This window comes from Centropristis striata, chromosome 24, assembly GCF_030273125.1.
Source record: "Centropristis striata isolate RG_2023a ecotype Rhode Island chromosome 24, C.striata_1.0, whole genome shotgun sequence".
NCBI lineage: Eukaryota > Metazoa > Chordata > Actinopteri > Perciformes > Serranidae > Centropristis > Centropristis striata.
In genome coordinates, this window is record NC_081540.1 from 19114538 (window position 1) to 19132263 (window position 17726).

Below are 17726 nucleotides of genomic sequence, written 5' to 3' on the forward strand. Positions count from 1 at the left end.
TCCTTTGTGTGCAATATTAAGTGCATAGTGGCACGCTATGTAATATACAAAGAGTTAGACAGATGGTTCTATATAACAGCTTTATTTGCTTAAGATAATATTTCTGATTGGAGTTCTTTTATTGTTGTTAACCCTCTCAACCCCATGGCCAAAAGTTTTTTTTCTTTAAGAGATAAAAAAACCCAAGACTAAATATTCAGTAAAAAAACATTAAAAGGAAAGGACAAGAGAGGTTGAAATAATGTAAATAGTTCAATATATACAGCATGTGGAGCCTCCATTATAGGTTTCATTACTGGTAATACTTGTGAGAATTTGAAAAAAATTGTGTGTATATATATATATATAAATATTTAATTTCCCCCAATTTTTCTTACAGAAATTATTCAAGAAATTGAACTTGAGATTTTAGTTATTCTTCTTCTTCTTCTTCAAAAAAAAAAACATTTTGGGATTTTTGCACAAAAAAACATTTTGCCTACTACATTGTGCCATTTCCATAAAAATGCTGGACATTGTATATTACATTGAAAAATTATGTCTTGGTCAGTAAAATGTGACAGAAGCAAAAAAAAACAACAAAAACCACCCTGAAACTGTTTGGAGTTCAGAGTTAAAATCCTCCATGGAGCCTGATTGTAAAGCACATTATTCAGCAGGACTACCTCCGCTGCTGCCCCCTCCTGTTCCTGTGTGCTTGGTGCTGGCACTGCGTCCCCCAGGGGCCCGCTGCTGGCCTTTGCTGTGGCTGCGAGACGTGGAGTTTGGTTTAGAGACGGTGTTGAGCTCCTGTTCGATGGAGCACAGGTCAGCCATCAGGGCGTCCAGGTCCACGGTGTCGCCCTGGTTCAACGCCTCTGCAGGGAGCAGAGATAGAGGATGGAGGAAGAACAGAGAAGGCAGAGGAAGGGAGGGGGTTCATGACTTTAGTTATGTAATTTTTTGGGGGGTCTGCAAACTGATCTGGACACTGTGTGTGACATGAAGCTCTCACCGTTTATATTATACATGGAGAAGCGGTAGGAGAAGTTGGCCATGTTGGTCTCCTGCCTGAGAGGAGCCTTCTGCAGTGGTTTCTGAGGCCTGCCGTCATCCAGACTCTACAGAGCACACACACACACACACACACACACACACACACAAAGCATGAGGTGCACATATGCAAAAAAAAACACACGCATTCTAACATTACAGTCAAAGCAGAGGATCTAAGCAGCCATGTCTGCCTGCAAGTGCTGCACACACACACAAACCTGCACAAATACACAATACAAAGTGGTGGTGGGAGGGGAGTTGCTAGGATACAGTATAGGGAGACAGGATTAGCAGTGTTAAGGTTGCTATGGATACAGCCTCTTCCTCTCTCTCTGCTGCTGCTCTACCTGTGAGTCTGTAGCCCCTTTCAGACTGTTTCAAGCTGTGATATTTACGCCTCTGTGACGCTTCGTCTACAACCTGAACGTCCCAGAGGTGTTAGGGGGGGGGGGGGGGGGGCAAAATGATCCCTGCTCCGTACCGCCTTCAGAGGTCGTAACAGAGGCGTTATATTGGCGAGAGAAACAGCATGACGGGGAGAAGGTGAAATGCAGGCAGAGCTCTTTACGTCACTTTAGCGGGACTTTTGCAGAAAAGGAGGGGGGGGGGGGGGCTTGTGTTAACCTGTGTAAGCTTGTCCAGCTCTCCAAGCCAAGCTCCAAACATCTTGTCCAGGTCCTGGTCCTCCTTATCGCTGTCCTCCTCGGCTCCATGGTCCAGCTCGTCATCTGATACTTGCTCCATCTGCACACAGAAAAGTAAAGAGGAGAAATGGTCAGGTGGTTCCACACGTGCACAAATTCACACACTATCAGATCACACCCACATAGCAGGGATGATCTAAAGGAGGGGAGGAAAAAGAAAAAAAAAAACCTTCGGCTCAGCTCATGCCAACCTCACTGCCTGTTACCATGACAACCACTCACGGACCCCTAGCGGGCGGCCTGTGCAGTCTGATCGGTGGAATGCCCTGAAGTGTCGTGTGTGTGTGTGTGTGTGTGTGTGTGTGTGTGTGTGTGTTGTGCACAAACTGACACGCCCAATGCCTCGTCTTCCTCCGGCGAACAATCCCCAAAAAAAGAGAGCAGGGGGAGACTGAAGGGAGACAGGAGTAAATAAATGAACGCAGCGAGCGCTTTAGGGATCTATAAAGCATCTATAAAGCTGCAGTGAGTCAGTGGCAGCAGAGCACATATCAATCAGAGCACACTTAACAACAGCAGGTGGTATTAATGGCTATTTGGGCCAGTGTGAGTGAAGGAAGGTGGAGTGAGTCCAGCTGTGCTCTGTCAAAGGTGATGACAGAGCTCCCTCTACTGGACACAAAGGGAAGTGATGGAACGGCAACATGCAGCTGTTCCAGCAGCTTATATATTCAGTAATGCAACAGAACAGGTGGTCTTTAAAAAAAGCATTTCAATGTACTTAAACCACCAGATTATGTTGAAAACCAAACATATTCCTACCCTTGAAAACATTAAAATTAAACCTGACAAAAATTTCCAAATATCCACTATTCTGAGGATCTTCACTAGCTATTTGCTCACTTTCATTTAAAAATAACCCCTCTTATAACCAACCTATTGCACAAAAACACAAGACTCTATGCTAGAGCAGGGATTCCCAAAGTGTGGTGCGTGGACCCCCAGGGGTGCACGGGCTGCTGCTAGGGGGTGCGCGAGATGAAAAATGTAATGGCAGTCTGATAATTACACAATTACATTTTTTTCCCCACACAATAAAGACGTGTAAATAATTCAATTTTTCCAACTCGTGTTATGATGACGGGTTGTGTTAGGTCCACGCTCATTTAAACTTGCTGCAATTTTTGTTCAATGTGGCTCAAAATATAACATTTACCCGAACGCATCTGCTTTCTGCCTTTGTTGCATTATTTTGACACAGTGTTTCAGATGAATTCAAATGCGAGAGCGCATTGTTGTGATTGTGATTATTTTATTATATGTGTGTTCTGGTCATTTGAACATGATTAAACATGCTGCCTTTAATATGGCGATAAAAAAGCTTATTGCATTTTGGGTTGTTTTTTTTTTTACGGTTTGGGGATGCATCAACCCGGTTTGGACATAGAAGGGGGTGCGCAGCTAAAAAAGTTTGGGAACTGCTGTGCTAGAGGATAACACAAAGAGTTATATCTAGAGTTTAAATGAAATGGCCAGCCCTTTACAGTAAACACAAGGACACTTTTCAGTAGACAAAACCAAAACATCAAGCAGACACAGCGGAGCAGATAAGACCTCAGACACATGACAGTTAACATCAGAGTGCTGACGTCCGTCCCCGTTTCTTCCTATCTGTTTTAGGTCGGCCAATCAAACTGTTTAGACAATCTGATATTACCCAACCTGCAGAGTGAATAAACACCAATGAATGCCAACGTACACGGAGCAAGAATGTTGTCTAATCTGGTGAGATTGTCAAGTGGAAGTGAAGCACGGAGTCACGCCTGGGATGCTCAGACAGTCCAAATACTCAGCCAGAGAGGACAACTTGACAAATGTTACAGTTAAGACACTTTTTCTGCACATGCTCAGTAGGAGTCACTCTCTGCCTGTGGAGAACAAGCAGGAATATTTTACCTTGGTGGAATTTATCAACGAACAACTGCTTTTGTGGCATAAAAATGACTTATTTTCCTTCTTATAAAAAAAAATTAAAATACAAAACAAAAAATTTGAAAGTACTTATGTTACTTTCAAAATTATTTTTTTAACATTAGATTAATAAACATGTATTATATGTAAATAAGTATACACATATAATAAAATGTAAAAAAAATATAATAAAAATAAGAATAAAAATAAGAATAAAGACAGAATAAATGTAAATAAGAAAAAATATGAGAAAAAATAATAAAAACAGGGAAGTAACAATATTTTCTAAAGAGGTGAATGGTGAATTCACTAAATTTGAATATAAAACATTCAAAATTTTTGTTTGTTTCATCTAGTCCTTTTTCACAAACTACAACTATTTTTTTTTCCTATTGTCTTGTCTGTGTATCCAATTCTATTAAAAAACAAACATTTATTTTTAAAACTCAGGGAAATGTATCACCAGGATGCAATGTGCTAGATGTGTTTTGATTGTAACTGTGTGCTAAAAAATATTAATAAAAAAATACAAAAAACTATTTCCCCCAGTCAGCCCCTGTCTTGGTACAGTCCAGTGAGGCAGAAATACCCGGGTAATCCCATTGATGTTTTCAGGGGGGATAACCACCATGCTGCATGGTGTCAGTCACTAGTGGGGACTGTACCAACCAGGATTAACCCTTTAGACCACCTTTGCTCTTTTGATCCAGCACAATGTGCGTATGCGGCTTAATGTATGTTTTTGTGTGTTTAACCCACAGAGCACTTGAGAGCAATCTGAAAGTCATGCTTTGTTATGAGATGTAATAAAACAGTCAGTAGGTGAGAGGCAATAAAACGGGCTGCAGAGCAAACAGGAATATGATCGCAACAGCCGAGAAAAACGGTCAGCTGAACACAAATACACACACGCAAGAGGTGAGGGGCGCTTGTTTTAGATCAGAGGCTGCACATTCCAGACAGCACACGTGTTCTGCTCCTTTAAGTCACTGTACAGAATATCTCCATCATCCCAGCAGCCGGTATTATCAACCAGAAATATGTCTCCGTGTGTGTGCATTACAGTGGCGATGATGGATAGTTTCCTGTTTTGGCGTGCATATCAAACACGAGGAACATAGACTTGTCATCTTGATGGAGTCGCAAGTATGTAAACAAAAACAAGTCCACCAAGTATGTGTGTGTGTGTGTGTGTGTGTGTGTGTGTGTGTGTGTGTGTGTGTGAAATTACATCCCAGCACTCATCAACGTGTGTGGGAGTCGGAACAGGAAATGGCCAGGATGTGCAGAATTCCTAATTTCCCACATGGCCTGTTTCTGGGCAGGAAGCTCCAGCTGTCCTTCGGTTTGTCCATGCCACTCATTTGGGGGACGGGAGGGACGGTGTCCTTTAGGATGACCCGGCAGTTTACCAGAAAGTCACACAAGTATACAACAGTTTGCCGTCGTTTGAATTACACGGTGCCAAACCACCACAAAGCATGGTTTGTCTAAGTGGCTTCCCTCAAACGTTCCTCCATACCGGGACATATCTATCTGGGGATTCCCCAGCATGAAAAGAGCCAAGTATCCTCGCGTTACGCATGACATCATGGCTGCACGGAGGCAGATGGGAACAGGAAATGGCTCAAATCAAATGAGCTTGCCTTGCATTTGCCAACACTCTCTGAGGTGCTCTCATATGTAAATACACAAAAAGGAAATGAGTGGAACTGCAGGACACTTTTAACAGCTGTGTTTAAACAGCAATAAGCCTGCAGGCCTTATATTTGCACACAGAGAAATATACACATGCTGTAGGTTTATTTCAATGTGACCGCAGGAAAAGAAAAACAAAAAATGATGCAGATGCAGAAAAACAAAGAGCTTTTGAAAATAGCTGTGCAGCTGTCATTTTAATGGAATTACAGCCTAAATGGCAGACGATGCTGCAGGTTTAAGTGAATTACCACCTGAGGCCCTGCTTTTAAGCTTATGGTGCATGACCTGAGAGACACAGCGTGTGTGTGTGTGTGTGTGTGTGTGTGTGTGTGTGTGTGTGTGTGTGTGCAAATGCAGTTCTGAAGGAAAACCAAACAGAAGCCTTGGCCTTTCTCCCTCTCTCTTGTCTGAGCATGACCAGCACTCATCTGTCTCCTGTGAGCGCTGGGTGGCTCAGAGGTCCACAGTCAAAGGTTAAAGGTCAAAGGTCCACCCAGTGGAGTCTCTCCCTGTTCCCGCTGATGCTGCAGTCAGTGCATGCAAAGGGAGATGAGGAGTGAAGGGAAGATGAAAAGTTTGTTCTGGGAAAACGGATCGCTCTAAATCTTAGAGAAAGAGCAGCAAAGCATCCGGTGCTGAGGAGGATGAAGAGGAGGAGGAGGAGGACATGTCTATCTTTAGACTAAGTCGTTCATATCAGAGAGTGTCAAGAGGATTGGAAAAGGGAGCGGTATGCAGACTAGATGTTAAGTCACTTGACAAAGAGGAGAACAGCGTCGAGAAGTGTTTTCAATAGTTTGTACTTTTAACAAAGAACTCTGAGGAGACTGGGATCCAACTGAATACTGATAAAAAATAGACTTGGGTTGCAAACTAGGGATGTGCATATCTGATACTCAGTAGTGTTCTGATTATAGATATTGGAGGAAAATGTGATGCTTAAATCAGGGTTGATACAGCTTTTTATGCGCCACTTTTGAAACATTTTCAATGCACCTAAACCAAAATTGTCCAGACTCTCAAAGCCTTTATTATCACATATAAATTGGTTGTATTGATGCAATTGTAAAAAAAACTTTACTCAACTCATTATACCCATGCAATCAACATGTATGGACAACTTGTTTCTTTACCAGCTGTTGATATTAACTTTGATAACTTTGATAACTTTGATGAGAAAGGGCTCATCAGAGGACTTAACTAGCTGTGAATGTCGAGTGAACGCAGGAAATGGATTGTTGCAACAAGCATTTTTAAGGAGCACATTTATGGTGATAATAAAGCATTTCACTTTGAACTTTGCAACTTCTAAGACATGAACAAACCCTGTTTACTTAACTTGGACTGAGAAAAAATGTATATCTATAACTTGAAAAGATGTATCGGATTTGTTCGCAAATACTAAAGGGTGCAGTTATTGGTATTGGACATGAAAATGTGGCATCAAGCAATCCCTTTTTCAAACTGGCACGGTTGGAGCACCTAAAAGATTACGCAAACTCACAAAGAACAGCACTCAAGAGGCCCTGGACTCTGTGGCTGGGAGGTATTGTGCAAACCACGAGCCAGAAAAAGATCCAGAAAGGAGGCGAGGAAAACAGGCAAAGAGAAAGACACACAAGTATTTGGGTGTAGCAAACAGAGTGCACAATGACATCATAGGTCAGATTAGGTTTGCATGGCTTCCTTCTTCTAAATCCAGTTTGCATGATGGGAATAGGGATCTGTTTGGCTCACAATAAGATGATTATGGGACGGACAGTTTTTTTACACAGTTAGCTGGAGAGAGGTTTAAGTTAGGTGTTAGTAAGGACTAGAACTCGCTCACTTTAACATTAGACGGGTTTCCATTGAAGCAAAATTTTAAAATGTTGCATTCAAGAAAGTTTGAATTAGGGAAGTTTCCATTAACTGGTTAAGAGTAAATACGCAAAGCTGCATAAACGTACTTTGGTCAGAAGAAGTTGCTAATCGGACAACTTTTGCCACAAATAAAAAATGAAGAGTTTTCCAGCCAAGAGGAACCAGCTGATCAGTCACGTGAGTAAGATGTTCACTACGTCAGAACTTGTTTGGAAAAAGCATTTCCATCTCCTGTTTAGAGCATTAACTTTGTTTCGGAAAAGACAAAGAACACCTCTGTGCATTTTTGAAAGTTTTATCGAATAGCTTGTTTCCATCAAGCTTTTCTCATGTGAATCTTCAAATTGCGCAAAGAATTTGGTGATGGAATCAGGACTAGTAACGGGACAGTTGATTCATTCTGAGATGATGTTTTATTCCTTTAGTAAAGGCCAATAGATACATACATACATACACATAATACATACAGGGCTGCAAGAACATTTCTCTGTTCTTGATACATCATCTGGGCAGAAAATGTGAATTGCTGCAGTGTGAGGGCCCTATGACGACTTCCCAGGAGTTCTGCAGTTAAGTATGAAATGTCCTGGACAGAAAATACTTTTTTTCTTGTTCTTGCCACCTTGAGAACAAGGACAAATTTCTCTTTTCTTGTGGAGTATGAAAAGGGCTTTAGTTTATGCATTTAATGCTCTTTCTTCTGTTACTCACCAGCACCATATGTCTTCCATTTATCCCAATCAAGGGCTACAACACATTGGTAATGCTTGGAAACACCCAAATAAATACTCTGTGCTTCTCCATATTGTTTATGAGAATGTTTGAATCCTGTTTATTTGACTGAATTTTATTACTTAAACAGACTAAATCCAAACAATCTCAAAATACAAGAGAAAGGAAAACGCCAAAGCCATTCTCTGCCTCTTTCAGCGCCACCTGCTCTGCTCAGAGTTGACATTCAGATGATGAATCGCTTCGAACATTTGAGTTACAAATAAAGGCCTTTTTCAGGGAACAAGAAATGGGTAAACAACTTAACTCTATGGAGTCTTGTGCTATTTTGTCCATTTTTGAATTATTTATCTTTGTTCTATGTCTTTGTAAGTCATTTTGTGTCTTTTTTTGGTCATTTTGTGTCTTTTGGTGTCTTTTTTGTCATTTTGTGCCTTTTTTTGGTCATTTTGTGTCTTTTTTTAGTCATTTTGTGTCTTTTTTTAGTCATTTTGTGTCTTTTTTTGGCCATTTTGTGTCTTATTTTAGTCATTTTGTATCTTTTTTTAGTCATTTTGTGTCTTTTGGTGTCTTTTTTTGGTCATTTTGTGTCTTTTTTCAGTCCTTTAGTCCAACATAAAATGTGATTTTGAATCTTTTTTTTACTTTCAAAACACTATCATGCTCAATAAAGAATTTTAAATGTTGCAAATGTGCATTAATCTCAGAGTACACTGAGACATTAAACTGCATCATTTTCAATTAAATTCTGGAAAAGTTGGTGTGTTCTAAAACTTTTGACCAGTAGTGTATGTTTTTGTGTGTTTAACCCACAGAGCACTTGAGAGCAATCTGAAAGAAAAACGCCAAAGCCATTCTCTGCCTCTTTCAGCGCCACCTGCTCTGCTCAGAGTTGACATTCAGATGATGAATTGCTTCGAACATTTGAGTTACAAATAAAATCCTTTCATATTTCAGTCACACAGGAAATAGGAGGGCTGGGATGTGGAACATGACCTTAGCTGAGTAAACACTATTGTGGCCAGATACCCCCGCTGCGATGACGACTGAGTGGATGTTTCCACCAAGCACTTCTAAATAGACTATTTCTGGAGCTAATTCTCAACATTGTGGCATCAGGCATGGGCCCTTTGGCTCTCATCATCTCGGAAAAACAGCGAAATGCACACAAACTACCAACGTCCTCGCAGCCATTTCCTCAAATTATCTTTCCCGAAATAACTGTCTGACACCTCTTTTCTAAATATATTCTCAACACATCATATAATCCCGCCAGAATCAGCCAAGATTGAGAAGAAAGGGACTGGGAAGCACTGGGTACGAGCAAGAAAACAGCGTGGCAATTATAGAAGAATAGTGAGTGAACTGTGATGAGGCGTGAGCACTGTGCTGTGGTGCTTGGCTGCAAATATAGAGTGGGAATTCTGGAGAGTTTAGTGGGACACAAATGCTTGCACTGACAAGAGTCTCCGGGGGGAGATGCAGACAAAGCTCAAACAGAGGGAACAAGTAAAACATTTAGCATAGCCACGGCTAGGAATAGCTCCAGACGCTATGAGGCATTCATCAGGCCAGCCAGCCAGCCAGCCCCCAGACTCTAAATGCTGCTGGCTGACTCTGGGGAAATTATGTGTGAGGAAACAGCGAAGGTGACTGGATTTTGAGTTTGCAGTGGTGTGATTATGCATATTTGAGGGGCCATTTTCTATGCACATCATTCTCTGAGTGAGAAACTACCAGACACCGTAAATAAAAAACACAATGCATCAAATTTAGAGAGTATACTGCTCAAATGTTTGGGGTCAGCTCTTAGTTAGGGCTGGGCGATATAGCCAAAATATTCTATCCCGATATCAGTAATTTCATATCTCAATAACGATATGTATCACGATGAAGCATGTTTTCTGGTTGTTCGGTACATAAATTGTCTATATGAAAATAACTAAAACCTATTTTTGTCTGTCATTTTTCTGAATGATGTAAACCTTGTATTAACACTGTTCGGCCTCTAGTGTTTGACATTTTAATACATTAACAATAAGTTACAGAAAAACACATACAAGCATTTTTATATTGTTCAGGTGATATACACTACCGCTCAAAAGTCGAGGTCCTTATTTTTGAAAGAAAAGCACAATTTTTAAAATTACAATAACAGACACACAGTCTAGACATGTGGTTAATGACTATTAAAGCTGGGAACGGCATATTTTCTTATGAAATATCTATTATAGATTATCCTGTGTTTCAGTGGTACATTGTGTTGAAAGGCTGATTGATCATTAAAGCACAGCTGAAAACTGTCTGTGGTGATTAGAGAAGCAATGAAATGATCCTTCCTAAGGCTGGTTGAGTATCTAGAGGTAAAGTTGGAGATTTGGACAGGTTAAAATGATTATTTCTGCCCTTGTTAATGTCTTTACTATATTTTCTATTTATTTTGTAACTCATTTCATGAATAAAACAGTTTGTTTTCATGTAAAAACAACAGTGTATATTGTCATACCGCCCAGCCCTAGTGCTTGTTAGTATCAAATTCAGACCTGGGCATTGGGCGGCCCGCGGGCCACATCAGGCCCGTTGGCTGTCCTTGTCCGGCCCGCGTGAGGTTACCCAGAAATTAGAAATCAATATAACCGCAGTGCTTTTATTTTGAAAAAATATAGCAAACATTAGCATTAGCACTAGAGCTAACAAGCACTTTTACTATAGTTAAGACAACAAATATATCCACTAATATATATGACAGAATAAAATAAACTGTAACAAACCTTGTTCCTGTCAGTCAGCCACTATAGAAGCCTTTTAGATACTTTATATCAACTTTATATGAATTACGACGCACTCGTTATTATTTACCGTTCGTTTTTTCATTTGACCGTTCTACCAGTTATTTCCTGTGACTACCTTTCAAAATTAAAGCACCCATTTTACACTGGACAGCATCTTTTCAAAATAAAAGCATCACAACAGTGTAAAACACCTTGAAAATGTACAAACATGAAAAACAAGCTATATAATACAAAAACATATATAGGAACCTTGCTGAAGGTCATTTACAGCTGTGTTTAAAATAAGTGGAAAAGTGATACAGTGATTGGAGTATTTACTACTTTTTACTGCTATATTTGATTTACTCCACATTAACAGTCTTATCATAACATGTGTTCCTATCAGTAGCAGCTCAAAACCAGATAATTTACTATATTTTATAATGCGATTAAATTAATATTGAGCAGAATTTAGTTCAGAGTTTTGGTCCGGCCCCTGCAACCTTCGTGGTATTGGTCATGTGGCCCCTTGGGAAAATTAATTGCCCACCCCTGATCAAATTAGACAATGTAATTTTATATCACGACATCTCGATGTTTGTTTATAATCATGATATGGTGCCAATGGAAGACAATAAATATTGAATTATTGCCCAGCCCTATTCTCTAAACATCAGCCATTGATGAGTGTCTTTTTGTCACATGCTCGCTTCTTTAACCTCCAAAGGTGCATCCACCCTGCATTTCTCATTCATCCAGGATGCACCCACACACACACAGACACAGACACACAGTGTTATGTCATTTTTAGCGTCAGACATCAGTGGCCGTCACAGGTCAGTTGACAAGCCAACCACACCCAGTCTGACTTTGGACAGTAGCCGACCGGCCGCTCCCTCATTCAAAGAGTTCTTTCACCCACATTTCCTCTTTCCACTTAATGTCTGTTTGACACGGTGACGCTGCTCCTCTCCCGGTAGAACGTCTGAACATGAAGGGAGTCGCCCGGGGAAAGGGAGTGAGTGAATAACCACAGACTTCGCTGGAAACACCAGCCTGTAAATAACGATTATTGCATCTGTTTTACCAAACATGTGAGAGCAGCACTGCCCTACAGAGTCTAACTGCAGTAACTACGCAAAGGGTGAATCTGAGAAAAACTGCTTTAAAGTTTTTCAACGTTTTTTTTAACTGACCAGCCAAATGAATTATAGACAGGTCAGCGATATGACACTTATTTCTACATGTATTGATGATGTCATTTTTACGTTCAAAAATCATTATGATTTATTTGACCTTTGACCCCCAAAATGTAGTTACTGCACTCTGGTTTTGCATTGCTGAGTGCAATAACTACAATGTTGTCTTCTTTCATCTTTTATATTTTGTTTTCATTGAATAAACATTTTGAAATTAATTTTGCTGTAAGTGTATTTAAAAGTGTTCAACAACTCTATTCAAATATTTGTGTATTTAAGACTTAATACTATAAAGTAATGGTATATTTGAGTCTTAATATAATCATATCTTACTTTTTTTACGAAGTCACTATCTCGATAATAATCTCCCTATCAAATAAACTTATAATTTCTATTCTTCGTGTCTTCACTATTTAACACAATGAAGTTAAAACAAGGCAACACTGAATCAGACCGTGGTGAACTAACTACAGTTGGCTTTGGTTTTATGTATAAATTTGTATATATATATATATATATATATATATATATATATATATAGATAGATAGCAGACCATGGTAGGTGAACTTACTTATGTTGGATTTTGTAGTTACTGCAATTTTTATGTAATTGTTTCTCTGAGATAAAGCAAAATTGAAATCTAAAACTTTGTCACAAAATAAAACACACATCAAGCAGTTCATTTTTAGTTATAACTCAATTTTGACCAAAAATGTAGTTACTGCAGTTAGACTTTGTAGGGCAGAGCAGTGAAGCCTTTGTTTGGTGTCACAGTGACACAGGACGTCCTCACGGTATCTTGACACTCGGCATTTCTGTGTGTGTTTTATGACTTGGTTTTATAGGCTGTGATGACAATCAGACACATGTATGTGTAAGAGGTGATTCACAGTCTGTGGGGCCGGAGGCAGCATGCACACCAGATGATGGGCTGCCATGAGAAGGGAAGAGGGTCAGGAGGAGAGACGAGGGGAAATGTATTTATGTATTGGAGCAGCAGATGGTGACTTTAGTGTTGCTCATAAATCTCTCACATATGGAAACACCTAAACCATCAAAATCATGGTGTTCAAAGCATGTTATGTTCAGGAAAAGATTCCCAATGTTATGTAAAAACATGAATTAATTCATGTAGTGTCTTGTCGTCTGTTTAGTTTAATAGTTTAAAAATTAGCTGCCGTTTTGGGCAACAACTTGGCTTCAAACTGCTGGACTTTAATAAGGAAGTTTGTCAGCAAAGAATTTCCATGAAAATATTTGCTTGTTTTTACATGTTTATACACAACATGACCAGGACACAGAGCAGCTTTGTTATTTAAAAAGGAACTACGAGGTATTTGCTGGCCTTGTGGAAAAAAGGGCAGTGTTTGCATGAGAGCCACAGCCTCGTGTTGTAAACATTTAGATCTGGCTGGTGGATGCATTTGTTTTTGGAAAACAACTTATTTTTAATGCTATTTTTCTGCACATTTAACGTGTCTCTGTAGGAAATGTCCCCACGCTGCAGTGACACCCTTTTTAGCTGAGGATGAATTGGACAATTTGAGGTTGTTTCACTTTATTTTATTTTACCCAAGACTGCCAACTAGAAGCTGTTGATGGAGTGTGTAAAATGATGCATTTTCTTACCCAGAAGGCTGTCAAGGCTAAAGGTCTTTAATATCAGAAACACAACAAATACAGACAAGCAGTTGTTAGTAACACTCACAGCTTGGTGAATATAACCATCTTCTGCAGCAACCAGTACCAGTACTACAGCGGTACGAACCCAAAATAAACTGATTTTAATATGATAGAATCAAGTTCAATGGAGCAAACTTATGCCGAAGTAACAGCATCCTGATGCAGAATTGTAAAAAGTCTGAATTCATGATTTGTCAGGTCTGTCCGCAAGACGACAAGCAAACAACTTTTAAAATGCTTGTTTTCTGAATGGAGTGTGGATTGTTCGGGGCTATGCAGGCTGGTAGCCATCGCAACACATCATCACATTGCTCTTTGTGTTGGGACGATATCAAAAGCATAAATACAACAGAATGAGATTACTTGCCAATACTTTTTGACGTACATTTATTTAATATGACAATATAAGAAATGCTAAATATTTTGTGATTGCACTTAAATCTGGGCTTGTGTCTGTGGCTGCTTTCTAAACCGGCTCTCCAATTGCCAGAGCTGCTATAAAAACTGAGCCTAGCTCTATAATTCTGAAGGACTGGTTTTAAAAATACCCTTTAGTATCATGACTTTATGTTACCCCAATATCGTCAGGGCAGTTTTAAATTAAATGTGCACTGACGTGGTTTGTCCCATAGAACTAAAAAACAAATCATGGATAAAACTTGTCACATTAGAGGAGAGAGATCATAAAAGGGACAGAGCAATGAGGAAAGAGAAATGAGATGAGATGATAAGAGGCTAGCGAGAAGCATGGGGGAGTGATGGAGGAAATGATGAATAGGTACAATAATGGAGGGAGGGAGCCGCCTATTAGGTTGTGAATAAAGGGGAGGCCCGATGGCCAAAACAGCGGCTTCAGTGTCATTAGTCAAGCATGACCGACAGCCTGCAAGCAGACAAGGAACCTGCATACAAACACACACATATGGATCCACAAACACATACGAGCTCAGTGAGGCACAGCGTGACACAGTGAGACACTCTGGCTTATACAGCCAATTAGGAAGGAGGGGCAGGGGAAGGGACGGGGGACAGAGAGGGGGGAGAAAGATGAGGAGGATGTCAGAGGTGGACAGATGGAGAGGGAGGAAACGGAGAGAGAGGAGAGGAGAGGAGAGGAGAGGAGAGGAGAGGAAACGAGGAGAGGAGAGGAGAGGAGAGGAGAGGAAACGAGGAGAGGAGACGGAGAGAGAGGAGAGGAGAGGAGAGGGAGAGAGAGGAGAGGAGAGGAGAGGAGAGGAGAGGAGACGGAGAGAGAGGAGAGGAGAGGAGAGGAGACGGAGAGAGAGGAGAGGAGAGGAGAGGAGAGGAGAGGAGAGGAGAGGAGAGGAGAGGAGAGGAGAGGCGACGGAGAGGGAGCATGAGACTGCATGGTGGGCGGTAGGTGTGAGGACTCGACAGCGAGCCAAACTTCGGCTGCCCTGCATCAAGGTAGTTGCCATGGCAACACACATGCACATCTCCACGCTCACATGACATGCAGCTTTCCATAATAACCAACATACTGGTGTCATGTTTCTTGTTGAGTGTCCAGCTGCATTTAGATGACGTTTGCATGGATGCCCCAGTAATTCACATTAAGGAAAGAAAAAAGAAATGAGGTGTTCTGTGCTGGCTAAGATGGCTGACTTCAATGCAAAAGCTGCACGCAAGTGTCTGTATTTGTCTTATTGGTTTCTCTCTCCATTTCTGACAGTCATGCTCGCTCTCTTGCACATTAAACACACTGAGGATGTGTCAGCTTTCCCTGCTTCCCTGCAGGGCAGCAGTCCAAATGTGAAATCAATAGTCTTGTCCCAGCCCTCAGGAGATTGGGTTACATACACACTCACACACACACACAGGGGCTCAGGTGGTCTGCTGCAGTGGGTTCACACACATACACACACAGGTTTTAAACATGATGCAGCACTGCCGCAGCAGACACCAGGCGGACTGCTGAGAACCAGCCAGACATTAAAACAGCCTGACCCACTGCTCTGGTGGAGTAGAAAGAGCTGCAGTGCTGTGAAGTTAATCCTCAACTGTGTGTTTTCTTGGGTTTGCTTTGTGTTGAATTGAAGGTTTGTTGCTTAGTAATGCTAAATGTGCAGCAGTAGAACATTAAAAACCTTCTGTAACTTATTTAGATAAATGGGTTGTGGCTGTATCTAGGGCACTGGAGAAACCACTTCAGATCAGGGTTCCTGCAAGGTTCACATAGTTGAATTTAAGACTTTTAAAAGGTATGGTACAGTTTGTATTCATTTTCAGACAGTTTGATGCGGAAAAGTTAAAATTTTCCAACCCGGAGAAATACATACCTTTTGATCACAGTAACAGTTAGTTTAACAATACACTTTTTAGTTCTTGGTTGTTTTAAATTGTATATTTTAACTGTATGAAGGTCTCCAGCAACTGGGCTGCCAGCACTACAACGACTCAGAATAAACTGATTTTATTGTCCTTTTATAGCAATAAATAGATCAAAAGTATACTGAAATAACTACATTCTGGTGCAGATTTGTAAAAAGTCTAAATTCATGCTTTGTCAGGTCTGTCTGGAAGAAGGCGACTAAACAACTTTTAAAATGCTCGTTTTCTGAACTGCCTTTTCCTTTTAAGGAACTTCTTTAAATCAGAGAAATTATTTAACATGACTCAAAGTTGAACATTTATCAACTCTTGGTGGCCAGAGGAAGATTTTCTTTGTTTAACTACAGCCCTACATACCAGCCAGTCACTATGAAAGTACAATGGAAAGCCCTTCCTGACAACATTGCCCTGAATTATTCAGTATTACAATCACCTTCTGCAGTGCTTCCCAGCAGTACATAACAATAGTTCTTAATGATTTTCTTGGCCCTTTCATCTACTCTTAACCAATAAAATCATTACAGCGTCAACAGATTTTTTCATCATCCTTTAGTTGTTTGGTCTAGCAGAAAAGGGGGTTTACATCAGCCACCTGTTAGGGAATACAAAGCACAGTAGGTAGAACATGCTGCACGGGCAACACATGCACACACACACACACACGGATGGATGGACAACCCGTACAACAACACATTCTTATTGCAACAAGCCAGCCATGTGCAATGTGCTGCACCTAAAGGCAAAGAGGGACACACACACGTCTGCACACATGCCCCCAGCAGCTGGGAATGTCTTCCTCTGTTAGCTGACTACGTTTCCCATCTCCCCCTTGCTCAGTCCTTCGCCCCATAACCCCATGCAGCTGGCCACTGATTGGCCAGTGATGAAAAGCTTCTTGTTATCTGAATCCAAAGCAACTGTCCAAGTGTGAGTTTGTTTCTCATCAAACAGACACCACAAAATGTGCCAGCCTGTTTCCTGCCACGCCACCTCCAGCATTCCTGCCGAGCCGACGCTGCCGTCCTCGTTAAAGGTCTTCGTGGTCGCAACAAGGACATTATTGCCCGATGCATGAACCAAACAGCAACAATGAAATATTAACTGCATGTGCACGTCCAATTATATTGACAGCTGAGTGTCAGAGTTGCTCAGCCTCTTCACAGGACACTGACACACACTGAGCCTCCCGCCGACACACACTATAAACCTCTCTGACACATCAGCATCCCCACTTCCTGGAACAGTTTAAGTCTCGGGGAGCAGGCTTCCTCCCCTCGGCCTCAGGCTCCTTCACCGCTGGGGTCCCAGTTTAAAATCCGGCTTCCTTCCAGATCCTCACTGCTGGACCTTTTTACACAGCACAGGAAAATAATACAACATGTGTCTGGAACTTTGTCCATTGACATTTCCCCCTCTCCCCGTGTGTTTTCTAGACATAATTAAATACTTTGTCCAGACGTGCATTGCCCAAAGCCAAGGTCTATGACTTTCATAACAAGGATAAGATCACTGTAGTCATTCTACATCATGGAAGTCCACATATACATTTTCCATCATGCCGGAGGTTTTGAAGGCCATGTTTTGTTTCAAATAAAAAAGTAGATAAATAAAAAAAAAAAATTTAAATGACAGAATTATACAATTTGTCAGAGACAGGCACTTTAAAAAAAGAAATGATCAACTGTCATTGAACTAAATATGTGTGACAAACTGTTTTGTTAGCAAAAGTAACAATCTAAGCTTTATAAGTTTTTACCTAAATTGTTTTTTGTTC

At 40.8% G+C, this 17726-nt stretch overlaps 1 protein-coding gene across 3 annotated transcripts in view; it reads right to left on the reverse strand.

Moving 5' to 3' along the window:
* The window catches only part of raph1b (Ras association (RalGDS/AF-6) and pleckstrin homology domains 1b), a 58679-nt gene that overhangs the window by 17865 nt on the left and 23088 nt on the right, over window positions 1-17726 (reverse strand). For all 3 annotated transcript variants that reach the window (XM_059327795.1, XM_059327792.1, XM_059327793.1), the window contains 3 exons: window positions 1660-1779; window positions 995-1100; window positions 666-857 (listed from right to left, as the gene is read on the reverse strand). In XM_059327795.1, the coding sequence (XP_059183778.1) occupies window positions 666-857; window positions 995-1100; window positions 1660-1779 (418 nt within the window). The remainder of the gene's footprint in view (window positions 1-665; window positions 858-994; window positions 1101-1659; window positions 1780-17726) is intronic.